Genomic DNA, 18,778 nt, shown 5'->3' with positions numbered 1-18,778 from the left:
CCAGTATGAGAAATAATTAAATCAATGATCTTAGAAACTTTGGGCCTTGTCCAAAACAAGAAAAGGGCTTCCTTCAACCACAGCTTTTCCTGAAAGTTTTGGAAATGCTTCTAACGTGGGCTCCATAACTGAACTATTGGCTGAGTATACTCATGAACTATAGGCTGAGTAACAAACGACTCAGTTCTGGAAAAGAAACATGTTACTAAAATTCACGGCTGTTTTAGAAGATGAAAAGGGCATTTGGTTAAGTAGACAGTGCAAATTTTAGAAGAGTATTAAGCATCATGTCTTTAAAATGACTCAGTTGCCTTCCAGTCTAAGACTGTTAATTTTTGCTTGTATTCCACAATGCTAATAAGAGCTCATATTAACTAAGCACTGCTGAGTTTTGTCAGCATGATGGGATCTTCACACTTCATTTTTTTGATGAAGGAGCATCATTACTTCAAATGTTGGGTGCACCAATCAAATTGTATAATTTGTAAAAGGCTCAAGAGTGTTTATTTTTGAACTGCACAAATTTAATCTGTTTAATTTGTAACAGAAACAAGCTCAGAACTAACTGAAAACTGTAACATCATGAGTTAACAGGTATCTAGATTTGGAGCTCTTTGAGATATGGTTAAAATGTTATTATCCATGTTTGTACAAATTCATAGATATAAGCAAAAACTGGGCAAAGTGATTAGGAATCACAGACCTCCAACAATACTAACAATTCAGCAATCTCTTTCCCCAAAAACTGCTGATTTAGGCACCAGGTACTATTAATTACTATGACTGTATTTAAAGTGTCCGGGACTGGCACATGATTTGGGAACACAAATCTAATTGACTTGCTCATCTCAGTCATTTCAGAATATTGTATTGCTCTACAGTAACTGTGTGCGTACTGCTTAAGAGACTCATAATCTCAGGTTCCTATCTGGAAACAAGCTCTACTTTATCTGATATACAATACCTTTAGAGAATCACACTGAAATCATTCAAGGCAGGGTTGAGACCCAGGAATTAGATCCTCCAAGTCATTCATTATATTGATTCTCTTAATCATCCAAGTGATTTCCTTCTCATCAATGGGACTGTTGATGTGATTAAGCCCTGTGAGATTGTACCCGTAAGGGAACACCAAAACATTTGCTTGGAGGGTCTGATTGGCTTGAAATCGAATACTGGGCTGTTACTTCCCTGCTTGTCATGTCCCTTCTAGATGAGCCAAGATCCTACTAGATGTTGCTTTTGTCCTCTGTCACAATTTGTTGTTTTTGACAATAGTGCTTTTTTACTACTACTAATGCCAAGATGTAAAATACTTACATTGTTCATTATTAATGTAAAACAGCAACACTCACAAATCTTGATTATTATTTTATGATCCCGTTTGTTATCCCACTATTGCTCTAACAGTCGTTTCCCTTTGATTTATTAACATCTAAGTAACAAAGTCATCTTGGTCAGTACAACCAATCAATTTTGGTATTTAATTTTTGTTTCTCCTTGATTGGGTCTCTAGGTTGCTGACTTTCTTCAGACAAAATCAATATTTTATTCCTGTGCTCTGAATGCACTTCACCTCACAACACAGACTGCAAAATCCTATTCCTGAACATCTATAGTCTTTTCTTTGCAGCCACACTACTTACAAACAGTTAATACTCTTGTTAAGGCTTCTGAAATCAAAACATAGTGCCATTAAAGTATGTTTCCATATTTACTCATTAAGGGGGTTATTTATTAAAATGTCCAGTAATTCGTATCTATGTGGAACCAAACCACAGAATAGAATAGCAAATTTAGCAAGTTGAACTTAAGAGTACAGCAACTTCAGCCTCTGCAAACAGACCCTGCATGAATGTCAACCCTATCAAAGCCAGTGGCTTTCTAAGTACTTGTAAGAACTGTCTCGCACAGATCCACTTTTAGGACTAGGACACTAACAATAGAGAGAACAGAATTACCAGGCCCTTTAATTCTCAGTGCTTTCATGAAGCTACTCTTTGATGCTGGCATGAATTTGGCAGATAAAGCCACAAAGTTCAGGACATACTGTATAAGCCTGCATGTTGCACCAGGAAGGGCTTAAAACTTAGTCCAAAGCTCTAACAGTCTTGCTCAACAACAACCAGAAAAAAAGCAAGACAGAACAAGGGCACTGTTTCTCTATGTCTCACCAAGGTAAATGAAAAATGTCTGTGCAGTCCTGTAGCTGAAACTATGGAGGAGCTTTCCAAAGTACAAAGAAGCAGACAGGTAATTGAGCGTTGTGTGATCTATAACCCTAGATTTTGAACCAGTTCTTTTAGGATGGTGCAAATACACAAAGGAACTTGGGCATGCCATGTCTTTCATGCAGATCCATGTTCTTTTGTGAATCAGGACGGTATTTAGCCCTTATTTTGCCTTTTATGATGGCTCTTATTTTGCCTTTTAAATGTATACATCTGAAATGGCTAGTCAAAAAAAAATTGGCATGTTATACATTACCTTTCCCAATGACTACAAACATTTGGATCATCTGGGTTTAGGGACAGAGTAGTTTTGAGCAGAAAAGACAAAAAAAGCCCTTTCAGAATCCACCAGAAAAGCACATGAGCCACCATTGTTGTACCTAAATAAAGAAAAGAAAGCATAGTCATTACAGAGAATATTGAAAAAAACATCCTTCTAGGCCTTTTCATCCTTGTTCTTGTGCATATCCAAATACCGTGTGGTTTGGTGCAAGGTGTTGGTAGCACCAATGACTCTCCCACAGAACATTTCTGATACTGATCATTTTTATGGCTGCCTACCTGTACTGACAAAATAAATACCACAGGTATTAAAACAGTCTGTTCTCTCATCAACCTATAGGCAAATGGAACAATACCCAAATACCCCTTTGATTTATTTAAATGGGGTTTACATGTGTCAATATAGGAGGCTTGATCTCAGACATGTGCTTATTATATGACTGATGGAAAATCAATTCACTTTTCAACTCTTAGATGGAGGAATCATTTAGAATGACAGAGGTCAGTGTATTGGGTCACATTATGCAGAACAGTAAATGTGAAATAAAAATATTTGTGTTGAAGCTAGAAATAGATTCTATAAAACTCATCAGGTGTGGTCTCTTCATCATCTTACAGTTCACCTGTTAAATGTACTGAGTTATACCTTCCTATTACTCATTTGGGGTTTTGAAACCGAAGTATAGGGTTTGCCTAGAGGTGCCCTATGACATCAGTCAAAAACAAAATAGATAAGAAATAAGAACCTGCTTTTAAATATAATCGTATTTAGCAGATTAACTGATGTTAATCTATTAAAAGTTAAGTCAGTAAAAATATTTTTAAATATCCATTTCAGACATTTACATCGTCATATAATCCAATGTTCAAATCAAAAGTCCTATAAATTAGTCTTATTCCTGGCAACAAGATTGCCCTAAAAATAGGTTGAATCTTCATATGATCATCTAAAAAACACATGGCTCATTGCCTCGTAGTCCAGAACAGCAAAAGGAATGTTAAGGGGTTTGCTCTGCATGGCACTGATATATAGCCCTGTATAAAGAAGTCATCACAAAGCAGAAAGAACAGCAGAGGGATAGCCAGGAAAGCTGATCTGAAATTACCTCCTGATTCAAAGCCTTCTAAGCTAGTTCAAGGACACGTATTGCCATTAGTAGATTCGAAGTCAAGTTCCCAATGGGAGTAATAGCTCAGCTTTGAAATTATTCTTAGAGTTCTGCTAAACCCAAAGACAGGTCTTAAGCCATGTAAGTCATATTAATGTTAATTAACATGATTTAATGTTAATGTTCCTCATTAAATGAATTAAGTCTATGAGTGACTGTTCTCTACCTGCAGGCTGTTTCAAAGCCTCACAACACCAGTGCCAAAATTTACTCCAGAAATTAAGAGGGCTGACAAGGAAAGGACAAGAGCAGTACTTCTGTTCATTGAAGAGATGTTCACTACATGTGTCCTAGATGCTACTTCTCCATGGAGAAGTGTCTTGTATGCCTGACCTGCAGGTGCTCATGGGACAAAAGCCTAACAAACCTAATGCTTGGAACCGAAGATCTTAGAACTTGTTTGAAAGTACAACTGAACTTTCTTTTAATGTGAGATGTACTAACAGATGTGAACTATCAAGTATTAGGCTCAACAAAATGATAGTTCTGTTAACAAAATTATCTTCAAAAGTTGCCTTTACCATATTACATTAGCTACGATTTGAATAACACCAAATTACAGAGGACAAGTTCTACTGAGCACTGTATTTATAGGTTGCAATTTACCTCCTTTGTTCATTCTCTACACTTTTGATACATCGCAACACTGAACAAATAGGACTAGAGGAAAGTGCTTCCAGTCAACAGAAAAGGTCAAAGGTAAAACTGCTTAAGGAAATGCAGTCCTTAAGTCCTTTTGAATCAAAAAAGTCCTGTACTCAGTTTGGTAACTTCTTGAGAACATCAAGAGCCTCAGCTTATCCCTAAATTAATTACAGGAAGAAAAACAGCCTGCCTTCTACAAAAGGCCTGCCTTTCTTTGAAAGTGAGCTTTTTCTCATTTAAATAAAGCAGCTCTGTATTTGAATTCTGTAATTCCCAAATATCTTAATTTGTTCTTAAGAAAACAATGTAACAGTTTAGTTTTTAAATCAAACAAACACCTAAAGAGTTATTATTTATAAGCCTCATTAGCACTCATGGTATTTGTTTAGAATGTCTTTGAAAGAGGATCAAAATTGTATTCCAAACTTTTAATGTTAATGTTATTTTATTATCTGTTTATAAATGAACTGCTTTGTGCAATGAATTTTCTAACCTTGTAAGTCAGATCATATATCAGAAACATCCAGCTCTCCAAATACAGCAGAACCTCATTTATCTCAAGTGTCTCTTTTTCTAACTCAAATGAAATATTTCACTTTGATCACTGTTAATAGAAAAGACCTTATACCAAAATGGAATGGTTACTATTACAAGATTCAGAATAAAACTCTAAAAATAGGAACACATATATTAAAAACCAACATCAAAAAAGAATCCAGTAATGACACGTAATATGATTTTGTTTCAGCTTTTATTGTTCAGGGTAATAGATACTGCATTCCTGCACTGCATTTAAAGTTTGGAATGTATTCCCCAAGGAGGCAGCATCAGCACTGCAGGGGGACAATGTCTGTAACTTCATTAAAGATATAGCCAAACATTTCCAGGCTCGGCCACTGCCGCTCTCTTGAGGACAGGCAGCCATTCGAGTTTAACAAGAAAATAAATGACATGAAGGTCTTCTGCGCAGTCCCTAAATGGACTCTAACTTTTTGTCTCTCCAGGCCTGCTTATTATTTTCAGGAGGGAAAGAAGTCAATTTAGGTACAATTTGGCAAGAAAGGGGGGTCTTTACATCCAAAATATAATCTGGTGATTCTTCACAAGTGTCTCAGCATCTGTTAATTGTAATAGATTAAGTTAGGTATCTGATACTCATTAAGCCATTTTCACTTGCCTTGCTTCTGTTGGAATAAATGTCAGTACCACAGCTCTAATATTGATACAGCTCACTGGTTCCATCACAAAAGAAAGGAAACACATTCTCACTGTTAACCCACTAATCTTAGCTATAGAAAAAATAGTAGGTTGCAAGTCTGTGATTTATTTGTCCGTGGATTCATTTTACAAAACCTTTGCTGAGCAAATTGTGCTGGGTTTGCAGAGACTGGAAGATGCAGATGATCATTTAAATTGCATGAAGTGCATGAGAATGTGGACAAAACAGGTTGTTACACTCATTTGTAAAACAAGCAGAAGATGACAGTACCTCACAGGATTGCGATCAAGATGCAAAGAAAATAAAACTCCAAAGAATCCTTGCTAGGTAAAACAAACATCCTTTGAAGCTTTTTCTATGTGATGAGGACCTGGCTTTGGTAACAGTCTTGTAAAAGAGGACTACTGTATTTTAAGTAGGTGGAAGAAAAATGAAATGGGAAACACAGATTAAGTTTCTCCTTTGCTTCCTTGGCTGTCAGACTAGAAAATTTAACTAAATATGACCAATAGAGAATTTCCTGTTCAGGAGCAATAATACTGAAACATTTCATTTTGACATTTCTGTCATAAAATATTTCATAACATGACTTGGACTTTAAATTCAAACAGAATTTCCATTCCATGAGGAAGTTTTAAATTGAATGTTTTTGTCTCAATTTGAGACAAAAGAAGTTCTGAATGAGGCAAAAGAAGCATTTGGTGTCCAGCTGTAATCAAGGAAAAGATTTACAGAAGTGTTTTTCAGTAGTATTCAGTATTCTTAAATCCTTATACACTTTCGAGGATCATTCTTTAGATGTCTAAATGTCTATGCAGTCAGATAAACTAGCCTGATTTTTTCCCACAAGCTTCCATGCAATGCATTTAATGGAGTCATTTTAAAAAGTCTTACCTCAAAGTGCTAAAAATTCCAGATAGATCCTATTTTTGCAGACTACCAACACAGGAAGACACACATCACATTAACAGGATAGCAGAATAAAGCTCTTCAGAAGTTGCTTGGCACTGTGAGCAATCAATAAAAGAAAAACAACAACAACAACAAAAGGAGTCAAAGAAAGTGTTTGGGGGATTGGAAACAAATGAAGACAGAATGAGATAAACAATTGTAAATACTTGCATATCATAAAATAACTGTGCTTTATCAGGCCAAGGACCGCTGTCCTGCTTTCAGCCAATAGTAAGTGTTTAGCAAAGGGTAAAGAAGGCAGAAACCAGACAGAAATACTTCCCTTTTATACTCTTCTAGTCTCCTGCAATTTGCAGCTTTGTGACTTGTTCAGCCACAAGTGGTATCTTTGTGTTTAATAACCTTTCATGGATTCTCTTCCAATAATTTGTCTAATCATTTTGATCTGGTAAAATGTAAATTTCAATCCACTAAATTTAAATGTTAGTGTCAACAACATCTTCTGACTAATCTCAGATCTTAGCCATGCACTGTATGAAATACATCCTTGTTTTTCTGCCTGCCACCTCAGTTTCATTTGACAGCTCCTTGCTCCTCTGTTAGCAATCCCTGACTCCCAGACTTTGCTTCCTATCATTTCCAATCATATAAACAACATTTTATTTACACATAGACTTTTTCTTTTGCCATATCCCAACACAGCAGTTCCATTTCTTTCAAAAAGTTTGATAAGGGACCTTGCAAAATCCTTCAGGAAATCTACCTCGATATTCCTGATCCACGTTTACTTCAAATAACTTTATGAAGCCTCTACAAAGCCATGATGATTCTTCATAAGTGTATTACATTTAGGAAGAGTTTTGTTAATTTTGTTCTTAATTATAGTTTCCACCATACAAGAAAATCTAGGTGTATCAAAATTAAAATGTATCCTAGTATTTTTATGTGAACAATTAAGGAAAATGCAAGAGAATAGTTAAGGCAGAGAACAAAAAGTTGGATTTCACTGAAGAAGCATTAAAGTGACTGAGTGTTTGCTGATTACACTATTTTAGTCTCTAAGTAGTAGCAAGCTTCCAACAAGCTGCCCTCTGTGGCATTCCTCCTTCTCATCCCATCTGAAATTTTCATGATAGTTTAGGCAAGGGATCATTTAAACACACTCTTCGTTTGGCTCTACATCAGATTTTGTTAGAAACAAGCTGTTACGAAAGCTAAATGAGGCCATGAGTTTCAAAACTGATCAGAAATTTTTGGATGCCTCCACTTGTGATTAATAACTTGAGATACCATGTGAGGGCTGAATAATACGCAGTGCTCAGAATGCACGCTAGGAAACTGGTTGTTTTAATCCCAGAGGTCAAGAACTAAGCCACTCAGAATCACTAGTCACCTCTAAAAATCATTGCCATCACCAACGGAAATATTGCTGAAGACAGACTGTGTTCTTGTTTTGTTTACAGTGACAATTTAAAGCTGCTTTAAGAAGATAAACACTTGCAGGAAGGATCAGGTACTGAATATGAAAGCACTGAATGTGAGTCTTCTCCTCATCCAAGCACAGAGAAATTCAAGTGGCTGAACTGGCAGAAACACCGGACTATACGCTGGGTTGCTGGGTTCCTTCTACTGACACCTTACGTGATTAATGCAGGAAGACATCAGACAAGATTAACCGCCTTGGTTAACAAATGATGATATTTCCGTTAACAGGGTCTACTAAGCCTCTAGGAGTCATTACATCAAGAGCAAGTGGTTATCCCTTAACGTGCAGGGCAAAACAACCAGTCTATAATTTGTGCTACAAAAGCCACGCTGTCAGCCGTATACTCAGTTCTTCCACGTTCTGCTTCAGCACTGCGTTCTTTAAGGTTTCAAGAAGGCAGTCCAACAGCAGGGAATCCCTCCAGTAGATACAGAAGTCAGTGCTATTTGCAGATACCCCCGATCCCATTTTCCGACACAAGTTTCCTGTCACCTGGAGGTGACACTGACAAGGGGAGAAACAGAGCTAGCGGGGACAGCACAACCACTTCTGCCTCTCAGCAGTTTCTTTCACAGCCTCCTGTGAAGGCTTGCTGCTCAGGACCCGCTCATGCACTCCTTCCATGAGGAGACCAGTCCCAGCAGTGGCACAGGCTAGGAACAGACTGGCAGGATGCACAAAACTGGCATCTTTCTTACCTTGCACTTAAATTCCTGCAATGGAGACTAGCTTGTCACAACTTTGTCCTTTTAGCCATATGGGTAATGATGATAAATGTAAGCAGGAACCATAGCTTTTCAGCATGAAACTATTCTTTCCTCTCTGTGAAAGTTAACCACACTCCTGTGCTGCTCAGCCAAAGTTCCCAGCAGAAGTTTCAGTGAATGCTCGGACTGAAACAAATTGAACAAAGATAAGACATTTCCTATAATTAACGTGAATAAAAGCAAAATGCAGAGGTTTTAGAAGTTTATGAGGAAGTTATCAAAGGAAAGTTTGAAAAGCTGCAACCTGAGTCCTGTTTGCTTAATCTTAGTGACACCTCCCTCTGCTGCATCAATCACACAGTGAGGAAGGTGCTGCTCAGTACCACAAAAGGAACTGGTTCCATTTCCCAAGACTTACCTTTGAGTCTTTCTGTTAAAGGCTAGATAAACACCCCAGGCTCCTACCTGCTAGAGTGCCCTGAGGACTCTCCCTTATATTCTTTGAATCCCAGCTTCTCAGTTTTCCAAATCTGGCTGGGGGGGCTGATTTTAATAGCAACTGAGTATACAGATCTCTTAAGTTGCTTTGAATTTCCGAGCTTTAAAATATAATACAGCGGAGCAGAGAGGCAGGTGCTGCTCTCTTCTCTCTGGTGACCAGCGATAGGGGAATGGCTTGAAGCTGCAACAGGGGCATTTCAAGCTAGATATCAGGAAAAGGTTCTTCACCAAGAGGTGGTCGGGTACTGGCACAGGCTCCCCAGGGCAGTGGTCAGGGCACCAAGCCTGTGGGAGTTCAAGAAGCATTTGGACAACGCTCTCAGACACATGAAATTTTTTTTTGTTTTTTTTTTGGGGGGGTGTCATCCTTTGGGGACCGAGGAGTTGAACTTGATGATCCTTGAGGGTCCCTTCCTGTCCAGCTTGGATATTCTATGATTCTATGATTATTAGTTACGTGAACTTCTTACAAAGTCTGAAGGTCTGCTTCAGTGCTAAGCACTCCTAAGCTGGCTTCCACCAGAGTCATTGGGAGCTTGGCTAGAGAGTAAAGCAGGAATGAATAATGAAGTAAGCTCTTCTCGATCTATCAAATGTTATTTTTGGAAGCTCAGGAGTGTTCCTTCAGTGCTCTCTGAGGAAAAAACGGGTCAAAGTACAACAGAGACATGCCACTAGGCAAGCAATTTAGGCAATTAGTTTAGTTATGGCTGATGAAATATGTTTGTAAAGGCAAAGGCTGGTGTATGCATCTAGGACTCAGAGGACCTGAGTGTAAATCATCCTGGTAAAGACTTCAGGCATGACACTGGGTTAGCAAAGCAGGCTGGACTGGGGTAGCTCAAATTTCTCCCAAGTTCTGTGCCCAGTGTTTCCTGCAGGCTCTGTGCCTTCAGAGGCACCTAACCAATATCAAACACCAGGCTTAGGAACTTGGGGTGAAATGTAGGACTTATGTGCTCTCAAAGTCCGATTATCCACAGAAAAATCAAAGGAAGAGAACTGACCAACCTTCCAGGTGCTTGAAGAATGAGCATACTACAAACGGAAAAGCACAGATACCGAAGTGGTAAGGTATGTACACAGTTGGCATTATCCATCTGCTGTATGAGATCAACATCAACAGGCAAAGATAAACAGAAATTCATCAGTACTTACACAAATTCGATATATGTGCGCACTTATGCAAGGCACAAGCACCAATCCAAAAAGCTTTTATTCATGAAAATACTAAACTTCTTTTTCTTAAATCATTGGATAGTGAATCAATAGTCCAGCAGAAATACAAGGAAAATATTATATTAACAACACCTAAAAACATTGCTGAAATAGTGCCCAAATCCAGATAATTGCTGGCTTCTTTTCAGAAAGATCAGCAAGGAAAAAAATTATCCGTGATTTTCTGCCCATAATTGTGTACTTGTACTCAACTACCAGTGTCTAATTGGAAGCCAGCCTTTTGAACATTTGGCCCTTTAAGTTATTACTGCAAACCCCAGACCACTGAAACGTTAGGATCCCTTTAGAGCCCAAGCCCTGTCCAAGCCCTGCCTGTCAGACAGCACAGGGAGATGGCTGACGTTGTACTAGCGTTTTGTGCCAAAAGCAAACTGGCAGGCTTTGAAGGCAAATTCCAGGTATCCTGCGCTATTTCAACAGGAGAAGACCTTCTGCAAGGTAAGACATCCTGGGGTGGTCATCTCTGGGCCTCCTCAGTTAAAACATGGTGGACAAAAGTCAGAAAAGGCCCCTTTCCATATCTGTCTTCCCAGCCCTCCTACCCCCATCTCGGTCTGACCGCTGGGGAAGCCAGCCCATGCACAGCCTGTGTCTGGTGAAGCCTCCCCATACACAGCCTCATCTTTTTGCATAGCAGAATTTAAAGCTGCTCAAATTGTATGGGGAGTTGCATTCTCTACTGATTTAACACTGTATTTATATTCACTATCCCATGCATATTTCAGGTATTCCTTCACATATATTACCTCAGAAGAGCAAGAGGAAAGTGAGCCGCCACACAGCGAACAGCTCTCCCCTGAGAACTCCAGTTAGCTTGCTTACGTTTAGCCACCCGCTCCATCCCTGTTCAAGATGCCAGACAATTACAACACAAGCTTCCTTACACCGTCACAGCAACAAAGGCCTCGTGCCTCGTACCCCCAAATACTCAGGATAAATGAAGCCATCTAAGCATTACATGCATGCCCAGATGAGGAATAATATGATTTTAAGTATTTCTCTAAAAAAGAACTTCTTCCAACAGAATTTTCTTAGAGCGTTTAAAGAACACATGGGAAGCTGGTCTGAAAATAGGAGTAACACGAAATGAAGTATAAGGATGTGTAACATATATGCAGCGGAATAAATTAAGTATGATTTTGTGAAAGTGTTGTGAAAGTAAGAAAAAAAAGTGGCTTGGAAATGTAGAATATCCTTTGCGGTTATATTTTTAAAAATTACTTCCATTTGTCAAGAGCAATTGGCCTCTTCTTTGTGTCTTCATTTATCTCAGAGGAAAATAAAATGAAACAAACAGCAAAAAAGTCCCAAGTACAGTGAACAGCTGAGCCAGGGACAAATTAAGTAACGCAGATTGATGGCTGTTGATCTACAGCAGTACTATCACATCCCAATGCTACATCTCATATTTCATTTAAAGGCTCATCTCTTCTTTTCCAGAAACAGTGCGATATTTATGGGAGAAGGCTGATTTGCAAGCCTTGGAGCTGCACTGAGAATCCAGATTCAGTTTTTCCAATCTGGCTTTAAAAGGCTTGGTGAAAGCCTTGAACTTTGAAGGTAGCAGCCCAAATAAAATGAAACCAAACACAAGCAGAAAATGAACATTGAATCTAAACATGTATTTTCAAGAAATGCTGCAGGCAGGGCAAAGCTTTTTATCTTCAGTTTCTTCATAAGACAGTAAGAAAGTAATGCTTGTCTCTTCTTCATCTGTACGTTTACTAACCCTGCTGGTCCAATAGCATATATCTTCATCTGTTCGGAGTTTTCCCAGTGCTTTATCCTCCATGGCATTCTCTGTTACAACAGCACTCAGATGTTCTCTTCCTGCATTCAATTTTCCTCTGAGCCTCTTGAAATCTTAATCTAAAGTTTTTTAACTTCATAGCTATTAAAAACATTGACTGGCCCACAGAGAATATAACTTTTTCTATCAAAGTCTGCTAAACATGGGATAAATGTTAAATCAATTTTTAGATTTCTAATGGCTTAAGAATTAGAGTGGCCACTTAAAAACTGCCAATTTTACTTGAAATATGAGAGGTTTCCTCAGAAGCTGCAATAATCCTTTGTGCTTTTCTGTGCTTCTTACAGGGCATATCTGGAACACTATCAATACCAGAGGAATGGTATTTGGTTCAATCATGTTGAAGGTAAAAACCTGAAGTTAGGAGCCCATGTAATTTATCTCCTTTTCAGAGCATGCACATCTCTGTCTATCTGAGAACAGGCTGGTTACTTAGGCGCCTAGAAATGGCTATAAGCTTTTAGGTTTAGGCATCCAACATGGAAAATAGGCTGAGCAGGTCTGCCCTTCTCTAGGGCAGGATGCTGATGCTGTGGAGAAGGTCATGGTGCGTGAACGAGGTCTTTGCAGTTACCGTTGGTCATTGCTTTGAGGGGGCATGCTGCAGTTATTGCTGTATAACCACCCTGCAGCTGGTCAGGTGTTAACAAGGCACCTACTCAGAGTGCCTAAAGCCAGTCTCCCAAAACGCCCCTAAAATAAGCTCAAGATGCATATTAAAATGAGAAGTCGGGTTTATGCCCTAGCAAAGTCCTGACTCCACGTGAGACATACACCAAGTCCTTCCCATGCCTTGGTTGTGCTGTGAACCAGGAAGGAGCTGTCTTGTGCTCAAAGGGCTGGCGAGGGGCTCAGATCGTGGGACACTTCAGGAAGCAAAAGGCCTCTGCAATCTAGACTTAGACTTGCAACTCTTGACCACCCACCACTGACTGTAGACCTTAAGCTCTCTAACCAGATGGGCACCGTGAACAGTCTTCATTCAGTTACACAACAGTTTCCAACAGCACCTTCACTACGATGGTTCTCCACGGGCTGAGATAGGCAACAGCAGCATCTGCAAATGCTCTCTTTCACAATATCCAAGTCTGAAACTTCTTGGCCTGTTTTTAGCTCTGTGCAGAGCAGAGAGAAGAAAAGGGAGTGGTCATAATCCCCAGGAGATCCAGACAGTCCCCCAGAATATCCCTACCTTTCCAGGAACCATCATACAATTTTTAAGAGATGTTCCAAGACACTGACTGTTAGAGCAATAACTGGAGAGATAAATGAGAACATGACCCCAGTCTTATTTAATTTTACATCACTATGCAAAGCTCTTGACTCTGCTGTCTCCATGACCTACTTTATCTATTGTTTATTTCTTTTTCTTTTTTTTTTTTCCAGGAAATTGTTCATTAAGGAGAAGAGCACCTGGCTTACAGTAACAGGGCACTGTGCAAAATATCTGTCATAAAACTGAGAGAGAAACATTCATTAATACATCAGGCAGAGCAAACCCACAAAGAACTGAGGGGCTGCAGAGGAATATTTTAGGCAAAGAAGATGTCAGGACCAAAGTCTCTACTGGTGTAAATGGCTGAAATCCATGGAGTTCACTGAGCCAATTTGTACCTGGAGAGAATTTGGATCTACCACTCAGTCATCAGATACAGATGGTACTGGAGTTACTCAGGTTAGAGATAGTATTTTCTTTCTGGCAGCAGAACAGCAGCCAGAAAAATCACTGTGGACAAAAACAGATCTGAATAACTGGTGCATGGAACTAGCTCTGCTTCCTCCTCCCCCTCCTCCTAAATTTGGCACTGAAAACTTATTTAAATAAGAAGAAAATTATAAAAGAGAATTTATGGGCTTATTTTAGGGCTTAACCTCTATCATTTTATCACCATGCTAATTAAGCTTTTTTTCCACAAGTTAAGACAAGTACAGTTTTCTCTTTGTATTCTTGCCTCATCAACATCATACATGTACCATCTGCTATGTCCTCTTACTGAGCCTTCTCTGAGGCTTGCTCTCAGATGCACAGCACTCATTCGGTCGAGGAGAACACTTCCCTGTGAGTGCTTTATTAACCCCTGTGCAGAGGAACAAAAATTGGATCTTAAAAAGTGCTTAGACATTTTTGAACTTTTTGTAATGTAAACTTAATGCAGCTTGCTCCCAGTGCTGAGATTATCTGAGCAAGTATCACTCACATGTATCCTGCTAAACAAAACCAAACAGAAGTTCTCTTCAAAATAGGCACACAAACTATTGGCTGGCAAGAGACTGAGTTGTGTTCCCCGTCTTGCTCTCCAGTATCTTTCTGAAACAAGCTTCAGCATACTAAAGAAAGCATAAGCTTTGATTCTCTCGTTTTGTTTACCATCGGACTTGTGGAAATCTTAAATTTGTAAGCATAAGCTAATCTTGGTCTCCTTTCCAGAGCACAGCACGAACGAAGGTCTTCCAAGCTCACCACAGATTTTTCACCGTCCACGTTCTTCCAGCAGCACCATTTCTTCATGTACATGCTATGATCCCCATTTCAATCCTCAGCCATTGTTCTGAGCTTCTCATCATCTTCTAGGTCTTGTTATCTTACACACTTTTATCCAACACCCCCTACAAATAACCTCTTTTAAAATTTTATGCAGATTTCTTCCCAAGACCAGCAGCCAATTTCCACTTCCCCTTCAAAAAACCCACTTTATGCAATCGCATCTCTGTTTAAACTGCAACAAGTCTGTCTCCAAAGGAACGTGTTCAGTCTCTAGGCTGTTAGCTCCAAGTTCTAGTATCTGCTGGGACTCCAGGTATTGCAGGTGTTGATGGGTAAAGGGCACGATCTTACAAAGCAGTGATCCATCATTTACCCCAGAAGAAGCAAGCACACTGTTAACCAAGGGCCACGTACACTCTCCGACTTGTCCTTGCCTCAGTCTTTCCCCTGGTAAACTGGAGTAAGTTCTTCCTCCCTGCCTCCCATTACTGACTGTCATTCATAAAAGAAAAGATTATATACATGCGCAACATAATGGTTAACTTGATTTTAGTTATTAAAAATAACTGGAGCTCTCCAGTGTGACCTACAGAGGAATAAAAACCCCTCACTGTATGCCAAAGCAGACAACAGAAAGAAATGAGAGATGAGGATGTGATGGGTTTTGCTTGTTTGTTTGTTTGTCTGAACTTGAAGGCCACCCACCAGGCCAATCATTCATTTTTCAGACTGTTTCAGTATTTTCATTTGCAAACCAAGTCAAACATGAGGTGGGAGTACGAATGAGTAGGTGGGAACCAGAGCAGTCGGAGCTCGCAGAATAATATTAAAGCTGGTTGGAAAATTGGAAGTTGAGTTAAAAAAAAAAAAAAAACACAACAACAATAGCAACCTTTTTTTTTCCAGTCACTTAAAAAAAAAATTGACAGAATATTCTATTTGTCTGCAGGCTTCTCCTCAGAAGGATTTGGTCACAAAATCCTCTTCATTGCATCCCAGTGAAAAAAAAAAAGGCCAGCCAGAAATATGGAGATCACTTCAGTTCTAATAGATGTTCACACTTCACAATTTAAAGAAAATATTTACTAGTAACATATCACCTTATTATCATGAGTTAAGAGTAAATTGAAATTTCATGCAACTGAATGGGCTAATTACATACACAGACACATACTTTAAAAACTAGCGTTTTCACGTTCTTAAGTATAAGCAATTAAGGGTAGCAGTAACATTTCATAATTCTGTCACTGATCTAAAATCCATTTCACTTTTCTGTGAAACGCTGTGCTTACATCTGAGGTTGCTCCTGTTTCTCAGACCGGTATTTGTTCTTATCAAATATTCACCTGGTGACACTTTGTTTCTTTTGCCTTCATCAGAAATTAAAATTTTGAAGGTCTGAATCTATGATTAACTTTGAAGAAAGTCATAAAAACTCATTTTAAAAAAGAAAAAAGTTATCGGGAGCTATGGGAAATTCTGTACTAGGCTGGCCTACTAATTAAAATCAACTATGCCATATTACTTCGACTGTTCAAATGTATCCGCCTACAGATCTAAAATCTTTTCAGAATGATTAAAATCAGGAATAAAAAATCCCAAATCTCTTTCCTCTTTCATGTGGAGCCACACAGAATGCACTTTTTTGGATTTCAAAGTCCATTACAACATCACCTTTGAAAACAGATGCACAATCAGGCCCAGAAGTGATTTATGCAAGCGAGATGCTCAGAACTGCCAGGAACTGTTCATGTTCAAAGTACCCCCAGCAGGCTCAGCTAGGTCCAGTTTGTATCACATATAATTAGGATTTTTCAGACCATAAAAATCAATAATATAATTAGTAAATGGCATGCTATTTCTGAGAATCTTGCTACAACTTATCTGTCTTTGATCAAGCAAAGCTCGCTGCTAATGACATTTAAGGTTAATTAAGGAAAACACGTGTAAAAAGTTTTTTTGATAATTATCTAATTATGCACCATAAAAAATGAAGGATGTAATATCTGTAATTTATGTTTAAATCAATTATTATTGTTTAGGACACTGTAAGAAGCCATCAGGATGACAAGGCAGCTTTAGCTATACATTCTCCTGCGTTACAGAAACACTTTCTTAAGCTGGTATGTATGCAAGAGTCGAGCCAGTTTATTAGTGAGTGATGTTCCATTTGTAACACCAAAGTGCAGACAAATTCTTCCTCAGCTGTGGGGCAGCACCAACAGAATATTTTATGAAACTCACTTATCTTTTGACAATGAATGATTGACAGCACACCATCATGGCTGAAGTTACTGACAAAATAAATAATGGAACCTGCAGAGATTACGAAGGGATTTCAAATGAATTACTACAATCCTTAGAGAAGAATGATTACAGAAAACAAAAATATTTCATAATCTCATAGGAACGCACCGTTTTGCTACCAATTACTTTGACTGTCTGGACCTCAGGTATTGAGGAACATTCATATTTAAAAATATTCCAATTTGATGCAACACGTCTGAGTAACTTTTCATGACTGTCAGGCGTATAGGGAAGGGTGAAAGCAAATTTTTCATAATTGTAAGGTATTGTGGGATTTATGAAAAACATTTTATCATGTTTAACATGTCTATTTCTAAACTAGAAAAGAAGGATAGAGTGTAAACACTGCTTTAACAGCATAGGCCAGCTTCTGTAGTTAATGTGATGTCTGTTAGTTCTCATTTCCCCATACATTTTGGATCTGATAGTAATGCCCTTGCTCAATATTAGCCATGTATAGTAAATGAATCCCTGAGCCCTCTGAGACCATTCTAATGCCGAAAGTTAGAGAGAGAGAGAATAAATGTTTCCAAAATCGGAGTATACGTCTCAATTGAAACAATTTATTTAGTTAGTTTTACAGATGTGTAAAAAATAAACACTCCTCATATTATTTCACTTTTCTCTCTAACAAACACAGAGCAGCACAATATGTTTCTGAAATTTTCAATATTCTTACAGCAGCTCCATTAATTCTACCTCGGACATGCCTTGTTCAGTGGTATACTACTGTCAGCACAAGCAGGGAACACACCTCTTGCCGCATCTCTAGCAGTTTGGTTTAGTTTGAAAGATGAAGTATGAAAGTGCTGAGAGCAGGATGTTGGCTAAATAGGTGCCACTTGTACTTGCCCCAGATGCAATGGAGCTGGCATGCTGCTCAATACAAAGTGATTAATGATTGCTTGCAATCAGCCCTAGAAATCAATTGGCATTGAGTGACATAATGATGCTATGACATCACATAGCCTCACATCTGATGCTTGTTCTTGGATACATTTCTCCTCGTCCTGCCATTTTTGGCACTGTGAGTGGGCTCATAAAGATGATGGGGTTTATGATGTTCATGAATACCCAAGTTTTCATGAGAGTGGTTTCTATTTCTTTCTGCCAAATTTTATTTTTCTGTTCACTCACGCCCCCTCCCATCACCACCCTTTGGCACGTCAAATTCAACTTCACGAGCGGTGCACGGGAAAAGCGATGTATTTACGGCTGGTTCTTTATTTCAATTCATAATTATGATAGACTACAGAAAAATCATACATTTGGGGAAAGGGGAAAAAGGAAAACAGGAGCAGGGAAAAGGAGGTTCTACTGCTGCAGTGGAAAACAACGCATTTATCTCATGTATTGTGGGCCACGTAAGTACCCTTTTCTTAATTTCAGCCGCACCACTGTTTCATGAGCAGGCTATTATTTTGTCACTATTTTTGGTACTAGCACTAACAAGTTTTTCCAAAGAGACTGTTGTAAAGCAATTAAATGTTTTAAAATGACCCCCACTGCCCAGTTTCAAATTCACTTTAGGATGCTGTACATTAAGAAAAAAAAAAATAGAGTGACAACAGAAACCAAGGAATAAAGGATAAAGGGCAGCTTCTTTTATCTCTCTTTGCATGTGATAAGTTTCTCCTTGCCTTAATTACTTCAGTGGCCTTCTCTGCGTTTATTCAAGTTTAAATTAATTTTATTTTGAATAAAGGTGACAGCAGCAATACATAATGTCCTAAACGAAGTCTTGCCACTATGTTGTACAATGGTACGGACATTTTTGTGTCTTTG

At 38.7% G+C, this 18,778-nt stretch overlaps 1 protein-coding gene across 9 annotated transcripts in view; it reads right to left on the bottom strand.

Annotated features, from left to right (window-relative positions):
* The window catches only part of MEGF11 (multiple EGF like domains 11), a 283,963-nt gene that overhangs the window by 193,562 nt on the left and 71,623 nt on the right, over positions 1-18,778 (bottom strand). For 8 of the 9 annotated variants that reach the window (XM_048076269.2, XM_013193194.3, XM_013193195.3 and 5 more), the window contains 3 exons: positions 8,643-8,837; positions 6,441-6,553; positions 2,488-2,611 (listed from right to left, as the gene is read on the bottom strand). In XM_048076269.2, the coding sequence (XP_047932226.1) occupies positions 2,488-2,603 (116 nt within the window). In that variant the 5' untranslated portion in view covers positions 2,604-2,611; positions 6,441-6,553; positions 8,643-8,837. The remainder of the gene's footprint in view (positions 1-2,487; positions 2,612-6,440; positions 6,554-8,642; positions 8,838-18,778) is intronic. The other variant, XM_067003531.1, reaches the window with a different exon arrangement.

Source organism: Anser cygnoides, chromosome 11 (genome assembly GCF_040182565.1).
Source record: "Anser cygnoides isolate HZ-2024a breed goose chromosome 11, Taihu_goose_T2T_genome, whole genome shotgun sequence".
Classification (NCBI taxonomy): Eukaryota; Metazoa; Chordata; class Aves; order Anseriformes; family Anatidae; genus Anser; species Anser cygnoides.
This window is presented reverse-complemented; position numbering and strand designations above follow the sequence as displayed.